This window comes from Erpetoichthys calabaricus, chromosome 9 (genome assembly GCF_900747795.2).
Source record: "Erpetoichthys calabaricus chromosome 9, fErpCal1.3, whole genome shotgun sequence".
In the NCBI taxonomy this organism is placed as follows: Eukaryota; Metazoa; Chordata; class Cladistia; order Polypteriformes; family Polypteridae; genus Erpetoichthys; species Erpetoichthys calabaricus.
The window spans coordinates 131,611,445-131,625,519 of record NC_041402.2 but is presented as its reverse complement, the minus strand read 5'-3'; the positions used below and the strand labels follow the sequence as shown (position 1 = coordinate 131,625,519).

Below are 14,075 nucleotides of genomic sequence, written 5' to 3'. Positions count from 1 at the left end.
TTTCTTCTTAATCGTTTATTTTAATATATATCTCAGTCGCTGGCATTATTATAGAAAAGCGGGTTAAAATAAGAAAATAGATTACCTTGGAATTACAGTAGCCAAACTGCAATGTACTTTCAAACAAAACATTGAAAAAAGGAAAGCAATTTTTGGCAAATGAATGATTACTTTGTGTTGTTATACAATGCTATTATCTTAGAATGCGAAAACACTTTAAGTAAGCTTTTAATTCATAATGATGTGCATGTGTAAAGCAATAAAGATGAGCAGATAACACTATCAAGAGTCAAATAGTCACTCTCTTCTTGGGGGGAGTCAGATCACACCGCTCAAAAAGTACAACCCTTTCCTCGTAGCCATTGGTCAATAGTTTTCCATGCTGAGTTGCGATTCGCCAAAAGTTTGCAAAAGGGGCGCGGTTATCCTGGAGTAAAAGCTCAACTCAGTGCAGAACTTTTGAAACATTCCCATATCTTTTTTAGGAGTTTAACTTATACGGGCGTCTTGGCAGTTTCTTTGACTTCGTTTTATTTTCGCTTTTTAAAAATTTAATGTCAGCGTTTACCTCAAATAGCTGTTGCAAAGCTGACAGAGACTTTTTATTTTATCTTACTTTAAAGAGGACAAGGATGAATATGTGCAGCTATCTCTGAGAACATCTGAGGATTTAATTTATTATAATATTAAAATATTGCTGTTAACTCTAGATTTCTTTTATCACGGCAATTCCGAACTATAGCTGGTTTACCTTTGTTTGAATCCTCGATGATGCAAGCACGCTATTCAGTGCCAGATCCCAACACTTTGGGAGTCGTCCCGTACCTGAGTGAGCAGAATTACTACAGGACAGCCGGCAGTTATGGCAGCATGCCCACCCCGATGACTGTTTATTCTAGCCACGAACAGTACACAACGGGTATGGCCAGACCTTATGGACCTTATCATCACCAGCAAACGGCACCCAAGGACTTGGTTAAGCCTCCTTACAGCTACATTGCGCTGATCACCATGGCAATTCAAAACGCTCCTGATAAGAAAATCACTCTCAATGGAATTTATCAGTTTATCATGGATCGCTTCCCTTTCTACCGTGAAAATAAACAAGGCTGGCAGAACAGCATACGTCACAACTTGTCCCTAAACGAGTGCTTTGTGAAAGTACCACGGGATGATAAAAAGCCTGGCAAAGGCAGCTACTGGAGTTTGGACCCGGACTCTTACAACATGTTTGAAAACGGCAGCTTCCTTAGAAGGAGGAGACGATTTAAGAAAAAGGACGTCGCACGAGATAAAGATGACAGGTCGGGCCAAATCAAGGACCAAATAAAAATCCAGGGGCCGGTCTCCAAGGGGGATGGCACCTCTAAAGAAGCGCATGTTGTTGAAAAGAAGGTGGTGATAAAAAGTGAAGCGTCTTCTCCTGATATCCCGGTAATTACTAAAGTAGAGAGCAGGAGTCCGGAGAGCGGCAGTGCAATGCAGGGCAGTCCTCGGAGTGTTACATCCACCCCGTCCGTGTCCACGGACAGCTCAATGCACGACCATCACCCTTCAAGCAACGGGCTTTCGGGGTTTAGTGTGGAAAACATAATGACCATAAGAACGTCTCCACAGGGAGACCTGAGTCCGGTGTCCGCTCCGTCCAGCAGGACGAGCTTGGGGCCGTCCTTGAGCTATCCCCAATCATCTTTATACAACCAGACTTGCAACCAGACCATGGACTCCAGTGCGAGCTACCAGTGCAGCATGAGGGCAATGAGCCTTTATACAGGTGAGCGAACTGCACACATGTGCGTTCCATCTAATTTGGAGGATACCATCTCCGATCACCACGGCAGCGCCAACTCTCCGCTTAACACGATGACCATAGGGGCAAACCAGGAGGGCTCTCTGACTACGACTCACCATCAACAAACAGGTGGCACGGGACAAACTGCATCTTGGTACTTAAATCACAGTTCAGATCTCAGCCATCTGTCTGGTCACACGTTTAGTAGTCAACAGCAACCCTTCCCAAACGTGAGAGATATGTTCAGCTCTCATCGGCTCGGAGTCGACAGCACCGCACTCAGTGAACATCAGGTGAACGGAAATGCCAGCTGTCAGATCCCTTATCGTTCCACGGCTTCTATTTATCGCCACACAAGCCATTATGCCTATGACTGCACAAAATATTGATCTTAATTGTGCTAACCCTGAACAAAACCTGCACGTGTTCAACTTTCCAGTGGGAGGAAAGAAGTGAGGCCATTTTCAAGGTATAGCTTATGTAAATGTATCGTTTTGTGTTTGCTCAAGCTACAGTTGCTATCCGTAAAGAACAGGAATAGGAAAACAAAACTACTTGAATAATGAGTCTGTGCCAAGGTTTGGTTAACGGAATAGTGTGTGGACCAGTGTTACGGTGGACGTGTACAAACGAACTGTTTCAAGTTTTTTTTATATATGTTATATTATACATTTTGTAAAGTTTACGAATCTGAAATTGGGCTCCATAACCGAGCCATTAAGTATTATATTTAAAGTTGAGTTCACTGGATTATTTTGTATATTTCCAATAATCTTAAATCCATATTGTGTTCTTTTTATCTTATTCACATAAATGTCAGCAGTATTTTATGATATTGCAAAGCAACTAATTTATTTAGGAGAGAAATGTTTTCTTTTCTGGCTCGCTGATATTTTGTTTTCGGGTGTTTTTATTTTCAGCACCCTAAACATTCCTTACCATGTTAAATGTCTGTCCTTTTAGACTCACTACTATATGTTGTACTTAAGTTTAAAATAAATGTTTTTCTTTTTCATTACATTGATGTGATTTCTTGTTTGCTTTATTTTGAGTTCGCTATATAATATGCACTAAAAGAATCTTAATCTAAAAAGAGTAAATGCAAAATTTAAAAAGTATCTTTAAAGAATAACAATAAACATAAACATATACTTTAATAACGTATAAAACCTGGATTTCAGTCTTCTATTAGTATGCATGATCCCGAGGGTGCTGAAATTATTAAACAAGAATATTTTCCCTTAGCATCTTTATTTTCTTAAAATTTACGTATATGCTTATAAATCGTCCATACATTTATTTAAGTACAGAAAGACATGTATACAGTAGATACAAATATTTCTGATTTAATTTGGTCAATGTAATGCCTGCTTGCTATTATAAATGAGAAACATGGACAATACTATAAAAAGGAGTGAACAAATAAGCGTTAATTTGTCCACTTTTGATTTTAGTTGACACATATTTCATTTTTCTGTCTGGATATAGTGAAACTAGTTAGAAGTTAATGTATTCCTTGCATATTTTCTTTGTGTAATGAATTGTAACCTTTATTCGTGCACCTCCTAACACAAATAGATGTATATGATTTTTAGGTAAGAGTTATGAAAATAAAGTTTTTATCTGTTATGTCAATCTATAAAACAGAGTTACAGTTCGGCGGTTTATTAGCAAAAGTCGAAACGGAGATTTACCAATAAATTTAACTTATCACACAAATGGGTGACAACTAACACTCTTCTTGCGCTTAAAATTAGCTACCTGAGAAACAGCACACATATAACAATAAGAAAAATATAAGACAGAGAAGTAAGTGTTTTAGAGTTTGGATTGTTTTATTTACTCGAATGTGTTCCGTATAGCCCCAAAAATTACGCATACAATTATGATATATTTCCTTTTCTTCCTTTTGAAAAAAGATAAGTATTTTACGAGGGAAATAGAAAAATTAATAAAAACCGTGTATTCTTCAAAACTTTATTAATAAGAACTATAACTATGACATTTCAAATGGGACTGCTGCCCTTGTTTCTTGATTATTTCATATTGTCGTTCTAAAACTTGTGTGGTATATTTTTTCTTCTTTCTTTTTTTTAGGGATTGCTCTTTTTTATAAAACTGTGTATTTTGCTTTTAGTTCAGTAAATATATATATCAATATTCAGCTCGTTTATAATATTCTTTAAACAGCTCTTTTCTTCAGCGTAGTTACTGTATGCAAAAATGACAATTAGATGAAAAAATAAAATAAGTTAAACAAAATCGGTAAGGCCAAATCTGTTACTATGCTTTAAATGCACACCTTATTGTATATATACGATATGGCAATGTGCAACAGTTTTGAATTATTTAAATCCCGATTCATTCTAAAGTGAAATCCGTCATTATTTTATTTTAGTGATTTGTTAAAGAAGACTTTTCTAGATTTCAGCACGTCGACAACTTGTGAATTAAATCCCCAGGAAAGACAGACAACAGACACAGCCTAAACTTTACGACCCCCACTCCGCCTTTTGCCTCGCTGTTCGTTTTATGCTGAAGTTAAATATTTAATGCAGAATTTGGATCTTTGGATATTAGATCTTAACCAGAAACCAAAACGCCATCATTTACACTAAGAGATCACCTTTTACAGTGTTTCCAGATATTTAAATAATAATTTGCAAATGGTAAGTATTTTAAAACATAATCATGACTCTGGCATATGTATTGTTTTTCAAATTTTACTATTTGCATGCGATATATTATGAAATAGCCATGTAGTAAGAACTATGATACAATAATCATAATCTTTGTAACTTCAAGTTGAATCGGACATTTTTCAGCTATCTATTGTCTAATTTTTCCAAATGCTTTTTTTTTTTTTTTTTGTTATTATTGCGTCTCGGAACTATAGAGCATCCAAGACATTACTAGGCGCAAGAGAGGCTGTAATCCGTTTTGGGACATTTTTACCTCAATCCCACAAACACACGCCCACACACGAGGTCAATTTAGAGAAGCTAATTGTTTCTCAATATCTCTTCATTCAGTGCATATTGTAGATTAATGATCCGATACATATAAAGCATTATTGAAAATTAAAGATGCTTTTAGGAAATATATCTGGCTGGGACGGTAAATAGCCAACTTTCTGTCTTAATGAAATATATATGCCAAATTAAAGCCATTGTTAACAGATTTATGCATTTGCCATAAATGTAGCATTCCCACAGATCATTATTGGAATTAATGGTAAAAATACTATTAATTAACTTTAACATGAATAATTAAATTAATAATAAAGAGGTCGGGATTTTGTTTGTTGTATAGCTATGTTTTTAAAGATGACACGCATTGTCCACAGTTAAGTGTTGTATCTTAGCATGGTCAGTAGGGGCCGGGTTTTTGGAAGGCTAAACCTTCGTCCTCAAATGACACTGAGAATTTGCTATACTGTACAATCTAATCGAATCCTACTGTTCACAGTGATTTAATATTCATGTATCCTAAACTACTTGTGGCATTAAATGCAAGGCAGAACTAATTATTCAGTTGTTTGCTCAGTTTTCTTAGTGTCCCATTCTTTTTATAGATTCCATTTTTTTTACCTCTCAGTCAAGAATATAAATACACATGTTAATAGCAGCACTTATAATTTATATTATGGAACTAAATGGAAATTTCCTCGATATTATGAACAAATCTGAAGAGACGGTCTGTGCATAACAGAAGACTTCCAATAATAAATAAATAGACGTTATAGGGAAACTGCAACTCGAAAACAAGAAAGAAGTTTTTTTTTTTTTTTTTTTTAATACTGTATTAGCAGAGCATGGCGTCTAGTGTGTTGTACGGATTTTCATTTCTTTGATTTGGTTGCCGAAGTTATCACAACACCTCAAAGTCTCTAACCATGAAATGTTGCCATCCAAACAGTTATCTGCAATAAAAATTCCCGAGCTCCGTGGGGTCTGGTACATATACAGCAAACTTTGTTAAATCGCCATAACAGATATCATGAGTCTGACATCAGATCAGACTGACACCAGTTTTGTTTCTTTCAACAGGCACAGCATCCACCAGTTCCTTGTTCTGTTGTTTTACTAATAATGCATGTATTTGTAAAAAGTTTCAGTGAAGCAGGCTGCGGTCTGCGCCTCGAGACTCAGGAAACCGGATGAGTGCTAATGAAAAGCGTTGTAACAGACGAATAACCAAGGTAATGTCCGCCCATCCATCCACTTTCATTTTCCTTTACTCCAATGCAGACTGGTCAGCGAAGGGCAGGAACGGGGTGGTTTAATCTCCTTGAAAATGAACTATTGCCATACACGTGCAAATCTTAAATATTACGAAGCAATCAACCTATAGGTCAGATATGAGATGTTTAACATGTCACTTTAGAAACCCGCATAATGTAATTTAAGGTCATGGATGGGTGGAACTTAATAATTTATGCATTACAAAAACTCATTTATTTCGGACTAAATTGGAAAATTCTGACAAACCAATTCATTACTAACTAAAACAGTCTGAGAATAGTTTACATTCATAACGTCTTGAAATTGTTTTCAATTGTATTTTTCAATTTTATTCATAGTACCAATTTAGTAAACCATTCTGAAATCCTGTTAAGTGTGGAGTAATCGTTTATTCTTTTTAAACTGTCCCGTGGGTGTGATATAGTGAAAGGCGCTGCATAGGCCCCGAAGTAGTGGCTAATTGATTCAATGACTCAAAATGACGTCACTTTCAATCTGCCATGTAAACTGCATGTGGTGCAATTTGACAATTATTTCAGTGCAATTTTCATACACGCTCCGTTATATTTATTTGCATATTTTATTACTGACGACAACTAACATCCGCCCATCTACCCATTCTCCAACCCACTTAATCCAATTCAGTGTCGCGTGTGGCCGGAACTAATCTCAGTGGCTTTGGACTCGAAGCAAGAACAAACCATAGACGACGCGCACGGTTGTATGTATCATAAGGAAGTTGAGGTGTGTTTTCCAGTACTGTTTGCTTCTCAAAAGTGGCTCAGATAACGCATATTGCAATGTACGTAAACAAGCAACCATCCAAACAAGCGTGCAGGTTTGCATAATAACATATTAGAGTATGTACAGGCTCATGGGGACATTAAGATAATGCTGCAGGCCTTTTCAAGGGCAATAGAGATTCCTCTATGGTTCCTTATATACACATTGTATTGATCATGACACTAAAAATGTTTAAATCACTTCTTAATGGGACGAATAAATAGGTTGAACTGGAAGGTGCGCAGTGGGTTCGCTTACACCGTCTCGATCACTCAGTGCTGTGGCGTAAAGCAGAAAACGTCAACTGTAAGGGCACAGTTGGGCCTTGTGCGCCCTCTGACGCTTTTTTTAACTGAAATATTTCACAGTTCTCCTCTTGTTTTCCCCAGGTTTAACTGCCTGTTTTGCCTTATTTATTTTAATTATTTCAAATTCAATTATGGTGATTTGATGTTTCTATGTGGCGAGTTTACTTAAGTGTATGGAAAAGTAAATTATTGCGATCGAGGGTAGTGTAAAAAGCAATTACCTGAAAGTAACAGTGGGTTGTATATGTGATATTGAATACTATTTGTTGTCATTTAAATCACAAATAACAAAATAAACAGAATATTACATTTTTTTACATTTAAAATCATTTTTAAAGTAAAAAAACAAACCTCCAAACTTCAGTTACAGTGAAACTCATTATGGGCAAGGAAACAAATGTCAATCCAAACAAGCAACGAAGAATATGTTTGTTAGACTGCAGGGTAAGTTATGATTTGACTAACTTAATTTTATATAGATAGACCGTGCGAGTGAATGTCATACACCCTGAGTTAAAAGCTATTTTTGTCTAAAATAATTACACAAAACGTTTGGCTAAGGAAACAACTAAATTCGCAATGTAATCACTAGCCAGCTGTGTGCACTTGTAAAGTTGTTATAATCCCTCTCCTTGTTATAAACAGGAAAATACATAATATAAAGCAACAGGCCCGCATTCACAAATAATAAAATGTACCTCGAAGGCTTGCCAAATTCCCCATATATGGCAAGTGTTACTCGTTGTCTGCCAGAAAAGTACAAATAAAGCAAGGGATCTGTAACTAGCTAGAGTCTAATTTTGTTCAGCTTTAAAGCATTCCTTTGCCATGATATTTTACCATACACTTCAAATACGTAATATAAACTGCTAACGGTAGATAGAGCAATGATTTATAGCTTAAACTTGAATGTAAGCTATTTAGAGCATAGGAAAATTAGCAGTTCGCATTAAGTGAATACATACTGATTTCAAAGTAGGTGGAAGATGACGAATTATATTTCAGATGAAGTGTTCAGTTTGTATTTTGTTTTCCGAATTCACGCTAATAAATCAAAAATCCAGCATGATTTTTTTAATTTGTTCAGTATTGTCCAATATTGTTTATTTAGAGGTTGGATGTGATATATATATACATGTGTGTGCGTGTGTGTGCGTGCGTGCGTGTGTGTGTGTGTGTTTAATGAGTCCCTGTTCATTTTTTTGAGTTATGAGTGAGGGCACCAAATGTTGCCTCCAATACCCAACTCTGTACATCACACACACACAGACACGTGTGTATACACATAACAGTTTGTATTGAGAAATACAATTCTTGCATTAATTCTTACCAACATTTTCCTCTTTGAGACCATTATAATTTACCAGACATAAGTTTGCTTAATTATTGCATCTGTAAACGTAGTTTAAAATCAGTTTAGAGCTCAAATAAACTGAGCTGAAAGTGCACGCTGTTTCACTGTGAGCTGCTTCTAGCGTCAAGGGTGGACGTGATATTTCAAACATCAGATCAGTGCGTTTATGTATTGGGTGCCCGGAAATTTTTCCAAATAAACACAGCTTGATTCAACTTGGGTGGGCAGACTTATCAACAGACTAATTCTATAAACAAATGGAGGAATAACCAAGCGAACCATTGGCTGGTACTGAAAAGACACGTGGAGAAAGCATTTTTTTTTTTTTTGCAATGAAATTTTAATTAATGTGGGTGGGCTGAGAATACAACGACTGTTTATCATAGACAATTTATTTTCCAGTGCTAAGTCAACATAAAATAGCAAACGTACAACAATTATTTAACATTTTTAAGCTCATGCAGCAGGGACACAGTGCTAACAGGGTAGGGAAGACGTCTACAGCCCCGAAGCTGCTGAGCATTCTCTCTCGTGCATCTTCAGTGAATGCGGACTGTTAGCCCAGAGCTTGTTTTATTTTTTACGACCTTAAAGAAGCGTTTTATTAAGTGATGAGCGCCATTTACAATAGCCCTGTTCAGCAGATTGGGGGGCCACGATCTGCTTTGAATTTAACCGGATCATCAATGATTTACGTCTATGGGGCAGAGAGAAATGTGCTACCTGCGCTGGGTTTCGCTTCCACTAATATGATGTCAAGACCGGAACCGCCTCAGAAGCCTCCCTACAGCTACATCGCCCTTATTGCAATGGCAATCAAAAGCGCCCCAGATCAGAAGGTGACCCTCAATGGCATTTATCAGTTTATTATGGAACGATTTCCATTCTATCACGACAACAAGCAAGGCTGGCAAAATTCAATTAGACACAACCTATCTCTCAATGACTGTTTCATCAAAGTGCCAAGAGAAAAAGGTCGACCCGGTAAAGGGAGTTACTGGACACTGGACAAGAAGTGCATGGACATGTTTGAAAACGGAAACTACAGAAGAAGAAAAAGAAAGCCTAAGACACCTGGATTACTGGATACCAAAACGAAGATGAGTAAATCATCTGAGGACAGTAAACTTGATTCCCAAAATGAACTTGTTTCTTTAGGTACTACAGGAATACAAGTGTCCGATTCCCAGAAAGGAATTGCTTGTAAAGGGGGAAAATCTCTAGGACAGAAGTACAAAACTCTGGCCAACGACTCCCGTTTCAAGCCGGTTTTATCAGATGACGTTTGTGCTATTAATAGTCTACTGAACTGCGCAATGATGCACCACCCTTTTATGCCAGCTGGCTCTACTTGTCCTGCTGCAAACTCCAGTGGTACCTGTCAAGACCCGCCCTCGCCTGCCCACTGCCACACTGGTACCGTTACTGGGACAGCGTACCAGTTGAACGGCACAGCATCTCTTAAAGATGAAATGTCACTTTCTGAGGGGGTTTCCAAGAAAAACGCCTCTGTGAATACCATGCCTAAAAAAGACAAAAGATTCGATTATCTGTACAAAAGTGAGGATTCTCCTGGTACACATGAATCAATATCTACGAGACATGCTACTGCTAATCATGCCAGCGCAAAAGGCGGAGATCACATCTCTGCCTCTACTACTGACAGGTCTAAAGGCTTCAGTATCGACAGCATTCTGTCCAATACAAGTAATCAAAGTTATTCCAAAAGAGATGTTCATATCGCAGCCATAGGACTGGACAGCAAACCCATCCTCGATAATCTAGGAGGCAAAACTGCAGGTATATGCTCAGGTATCAGTGCACCAGTGCTATTTGAGACGCAGGCAATTCCGACAACATTTTATCACTTTGGACTACCTTTCTGCTCTTACATACCTCTGGCTTATCCAGAAAAAATCCTTAACTTAGATAGATAGATAGATAGATAGATAGATAGATAGATAGATAGATAGATAGATAGATAGATAGATAGATAGTGAGCTGAGGACAAGACTTTAGGACGATCAGTTTAATTTTTACTCTTCTATTGCACTATACTGAAACATACATCTACATATTTTATTATTTCTGCAATAATTTTCCATTCAATATAACTTAATTATACTTTATATATTTTTATCTTTACATGTAGTTTTCAAAAAGTTTAAAAATTCCCATAATTTAATTAGTCAGTTAGCAGAAAAGAAAACAAATGGCCATGAATCACATGCTGAAAAGCTAAAGTGGGGCTTTCTGGAAAAACAAAACATAAAATCATTACCTGAAGATTTAAACATAAGGTGCAGCACCTCTCATCGTATTTGTAACAATTCCAAAGGACTGTTTTTTGTTTTTTTTTTCTTCAAGCTTTCACAATACGACTCATTTTTAGGAACACACTTAGTGGGTTACCATTTTTAATAAATTAGTTTGTTAGAGTTACTGGTAATTGTATCTCCTCTTTCTATGTTTTCCTAGTTTACATATATTATGACAAATACTTTTTAAAGTTACTGATTCCTTTATATATGAAAATAGTTTTCTTCTTCTAGTGTTTTTATAATTCAATGCTTAAATAGATTATTGCATCAATGTCTAATTGATTTAACTAATTTGTGTAATTAAGAAATTTTTTTTATCAATATTAGTTATCCTAATATCAATTAGGATTAATTGGCATTTAAGATGATTTAGATTTAGTCTTCATTAAAACAGTGTTCATCAATAACAGTACTTTTGACAAATTTACCTGCAGTCAGTCCATTTTGTTTTTTAACAGAAAACATGGGTAATCATTTGAGGCAAAGTGTACCAAAGGACCTAGGCTACCTCAAATTTGAATAATTTTTAGTCTCCTCGAATGCCTCTTCTTTACATCAGATTCTACTTTTGATTTTTCTGAACTTAAATTGATTCTGACATATTTATTAACCTTTTAACAAAATAATTTACATTTGAGGTGTATTTTTCCAACAGTTCTCATAAATATGAAACATATATGTCATATGAAGTGTAAAATGTTAAGTCAAAAGTCCATATTGATCTTTTTGTGACATTGTGGTGACAGAAAAGTGATAGCTCCAACATCCTGCAATACCTGCAAATTTTTAAAGGCACTCTGGAAATTTTAGTACTGTTTATGCTGGAAGTTATTTTTTAGGCATAATGTAGACATAAAAAAGCAAATGCTGTTTTATAAATTTATAATTTGCTGTTGAGTAACAGAGTTCATTTTTCATTGCTTTAGATCATCTGTCCATTATCAAACAGGCTAAGTTCAGTTCAGGCTCTATGCAGAATGGTTTGTGATGATGTCTACCATAACTGGCACTATATAAAATGTTTATTTTAATTTATTACTTTTCAAGCACAATGATACTTACTTGTCTGCCTCCCATGTCTATGTCATTCAGTTATTGACATTATAGATCTAGAATTTTGATTGCATGCTATGGAAATTATATTAATCAATTAATCACAGCCCTTTTTCGGTTATGCTTGCTAACTGTGTTAATGGAGCCATTAAAAAATATCATTACATTATACAGGTATTAGGAAGCCTGTTTTTCTTTGCTGTAGAGTTTCCACTAAATACCATTTAGGGCAGGCAAGAAAATTCTAAAAATAAAACAGAAATGTTAAATTCTGGCAAGAATATTATTTAATTTTTTATCGAGTTTATAAAGCTGGAAATCTAAACTTAAGGAATCGTGGACACTTTTGTTGTCTAGATATACTGTATTCCATTTTCTATTTAGACTAAGTTTATTTTAACATGTAAAACCTAAATATAGCTTGAGGTTTTGGTCAACTAAGCTTAAGCAGTAGATTTTGGAGAGCAGTTTACAAATCAGGAATGTGCATGTAAGTAAATAAACTTTCCCACATTTCTGAAAAGAAACTAGAAGTTGCAAGTATTTCCTGTGTTTAAGATTCTTCTGGCCAAAAGTGTAAATAAAATGTCACTTACAAAATATCCGAGAGAAAAAGAAAAGACGTGACTTCACTGTTCCTTGAAATGTTACCATTACCCTACATGTGGCATATGTATCTGAAGTTATATACTGTTGTGATAACGTAATCATTTAATAATGCATTTTATTTTTAAAGATTTTAAATTTTCAAAGACAACACTTTGAATTAGACTTTGTATTTTAAAAATTAAAAATTAAAAGTTTGTCTTTATGAATATTGGATTCTGAGACTTTTCTTATTTTTCACAGGGTGGTGTGCATACTAAAAGATGCTTGGTGGATTAGTGATTGGCATTAGTATTTTCCATTTAGCTAAAACATTAGAAGTGAAATAAAAAGTACATACTAAGGATGGTAAGATGGTAAGGAATAAAGATCCAATGTGTATGTGTGTGGGGAAGGGTTGAAGGATTATGGGATAGGAATAAAAAACAATTGCAGTAGAAATAAACCTCTCACCTTAAATAATCCAATTGCCATAGGAATTAAAATGAGTAAAGATTCATTCAAAGTGTATGTGTTTGTGGAGTGGAGTTGGGGATTATGGTAGAGGAAAAAATGAAATACAATATTTAAACTATACTTATTTCTGTACTTGAAATAAACCTCTTGCCTTAAAGTATTAATTTGTAAATGTTTATTAGCAGTAGGATTTATTAAACATGTTGTTAATATTGAAAACTACATAAGAAAAGCAAATGAACTTCAGCGCACTTTTAACAGAATTCTTTTATTTGTGTTTTCAACACATGAGCCAGTAATTAACAAAAATCAAGATGCCAGTTTATTGCAAACAACACCCACCAGTTTTGACCAGTTTAGATTTGCATGTCAAAAAATGTATTTGGTACCTACCAAAGGTATACCATCTGGGAATGAAATCAGGACCTAAGCAATATTAGGTGGAAAGGCTGTCTGGTGTACCATCTTGTATGTACCAATGCATCTTTTTTTTCAAACACATAGGTCTTCCATTGCTTTTCTCAGACTATGCCACAGTAACTTTACAGATTAGGCATTGCTTACTTCATGCTGATCCATCCATCCATTTTCCAACCCGCTAAATCCGGGTCACGGGGTTCTGCTGGAGCCAATCCCAGCCAACACAGGGCACAAGGCAGGAACCAATCCCAGGCGGGGTGCCAACCCACCACAGGACACACACAAACACACCCACACACCAAGCACACACTAGGGCCAATTTAGAATCACCAATCCACCTAACTGTGGGAGGAAACCGGAGCGCCCAGAGGAAACCCACGAAGACACGGGGAGAACATGCAAACTCCACGCAGGGAGGACCCGGGAAGCGAACCTGGGTCTCCTAACTGCGAGGCAGCAGCGCTACCACTGCGCCACCATGCCGCCCTTCATGCTGATGTAAGGAGTTTTATTACACTTTTTATATTAAAGTCTAGGTTGTTCTGTGCTAGGCAACATTGCTGAAGTTAACATAACGAAAAGGTTACAAATAAATATTACACTATGAAAATAGTAGAAGTGGCAAGAGGGGAAATGCTGACACTAATCATTATAATGGGTTTACATGTGCTCTATTTGTTCCCAACATTTGTACCTTGAAATATTTTTGTTTCTTTCTCTTGTTCTCATCTGACTTCA

General features: G+C 36.2%; 2 protein-coding genes across 2 annotated transcripts; both read left to right on the top strand.

The window, feature by feature from the left end:
• The first annotated feature begins 461 nt into the window (after positions 1-461).
• Positions 462-2,799, top strand: LOC114658111 (forkhead box protein C2-like). The gene has a single exon (XM_028810154.2). The coding sequence runs from the start codon at positions 769-771 to the stop codon at positions 2,179-2,181; it is 1,413 nt and encodes a 470-aa protein (XP_028665987.1). The 5' UTR covers positions 462-768; the 3' UTR covers positions 2,182-2,799.
• Positions 2,800-8,575: 5,776 nt separating this feature from the next.
• foxl1 (forkhead box L1) lies at positions 8,576-11,044 on the top strand. Its single transcript, XM_028809513.2, has one exon. The coding sequence runs from the start codon at positions 9,093-9,095 to the stop codon at positions 10,416-10,418; it is 1,326 nt and encodes a 441-aa protein (XP_028665346.2). The 5' UTR covers positions 8,576-9,092; the 3' UTR covers positions 10,419-11,044.
• The last annotated feature ends 3,031 nt before the right edge of the window (positions 11,045-14,075 follow it).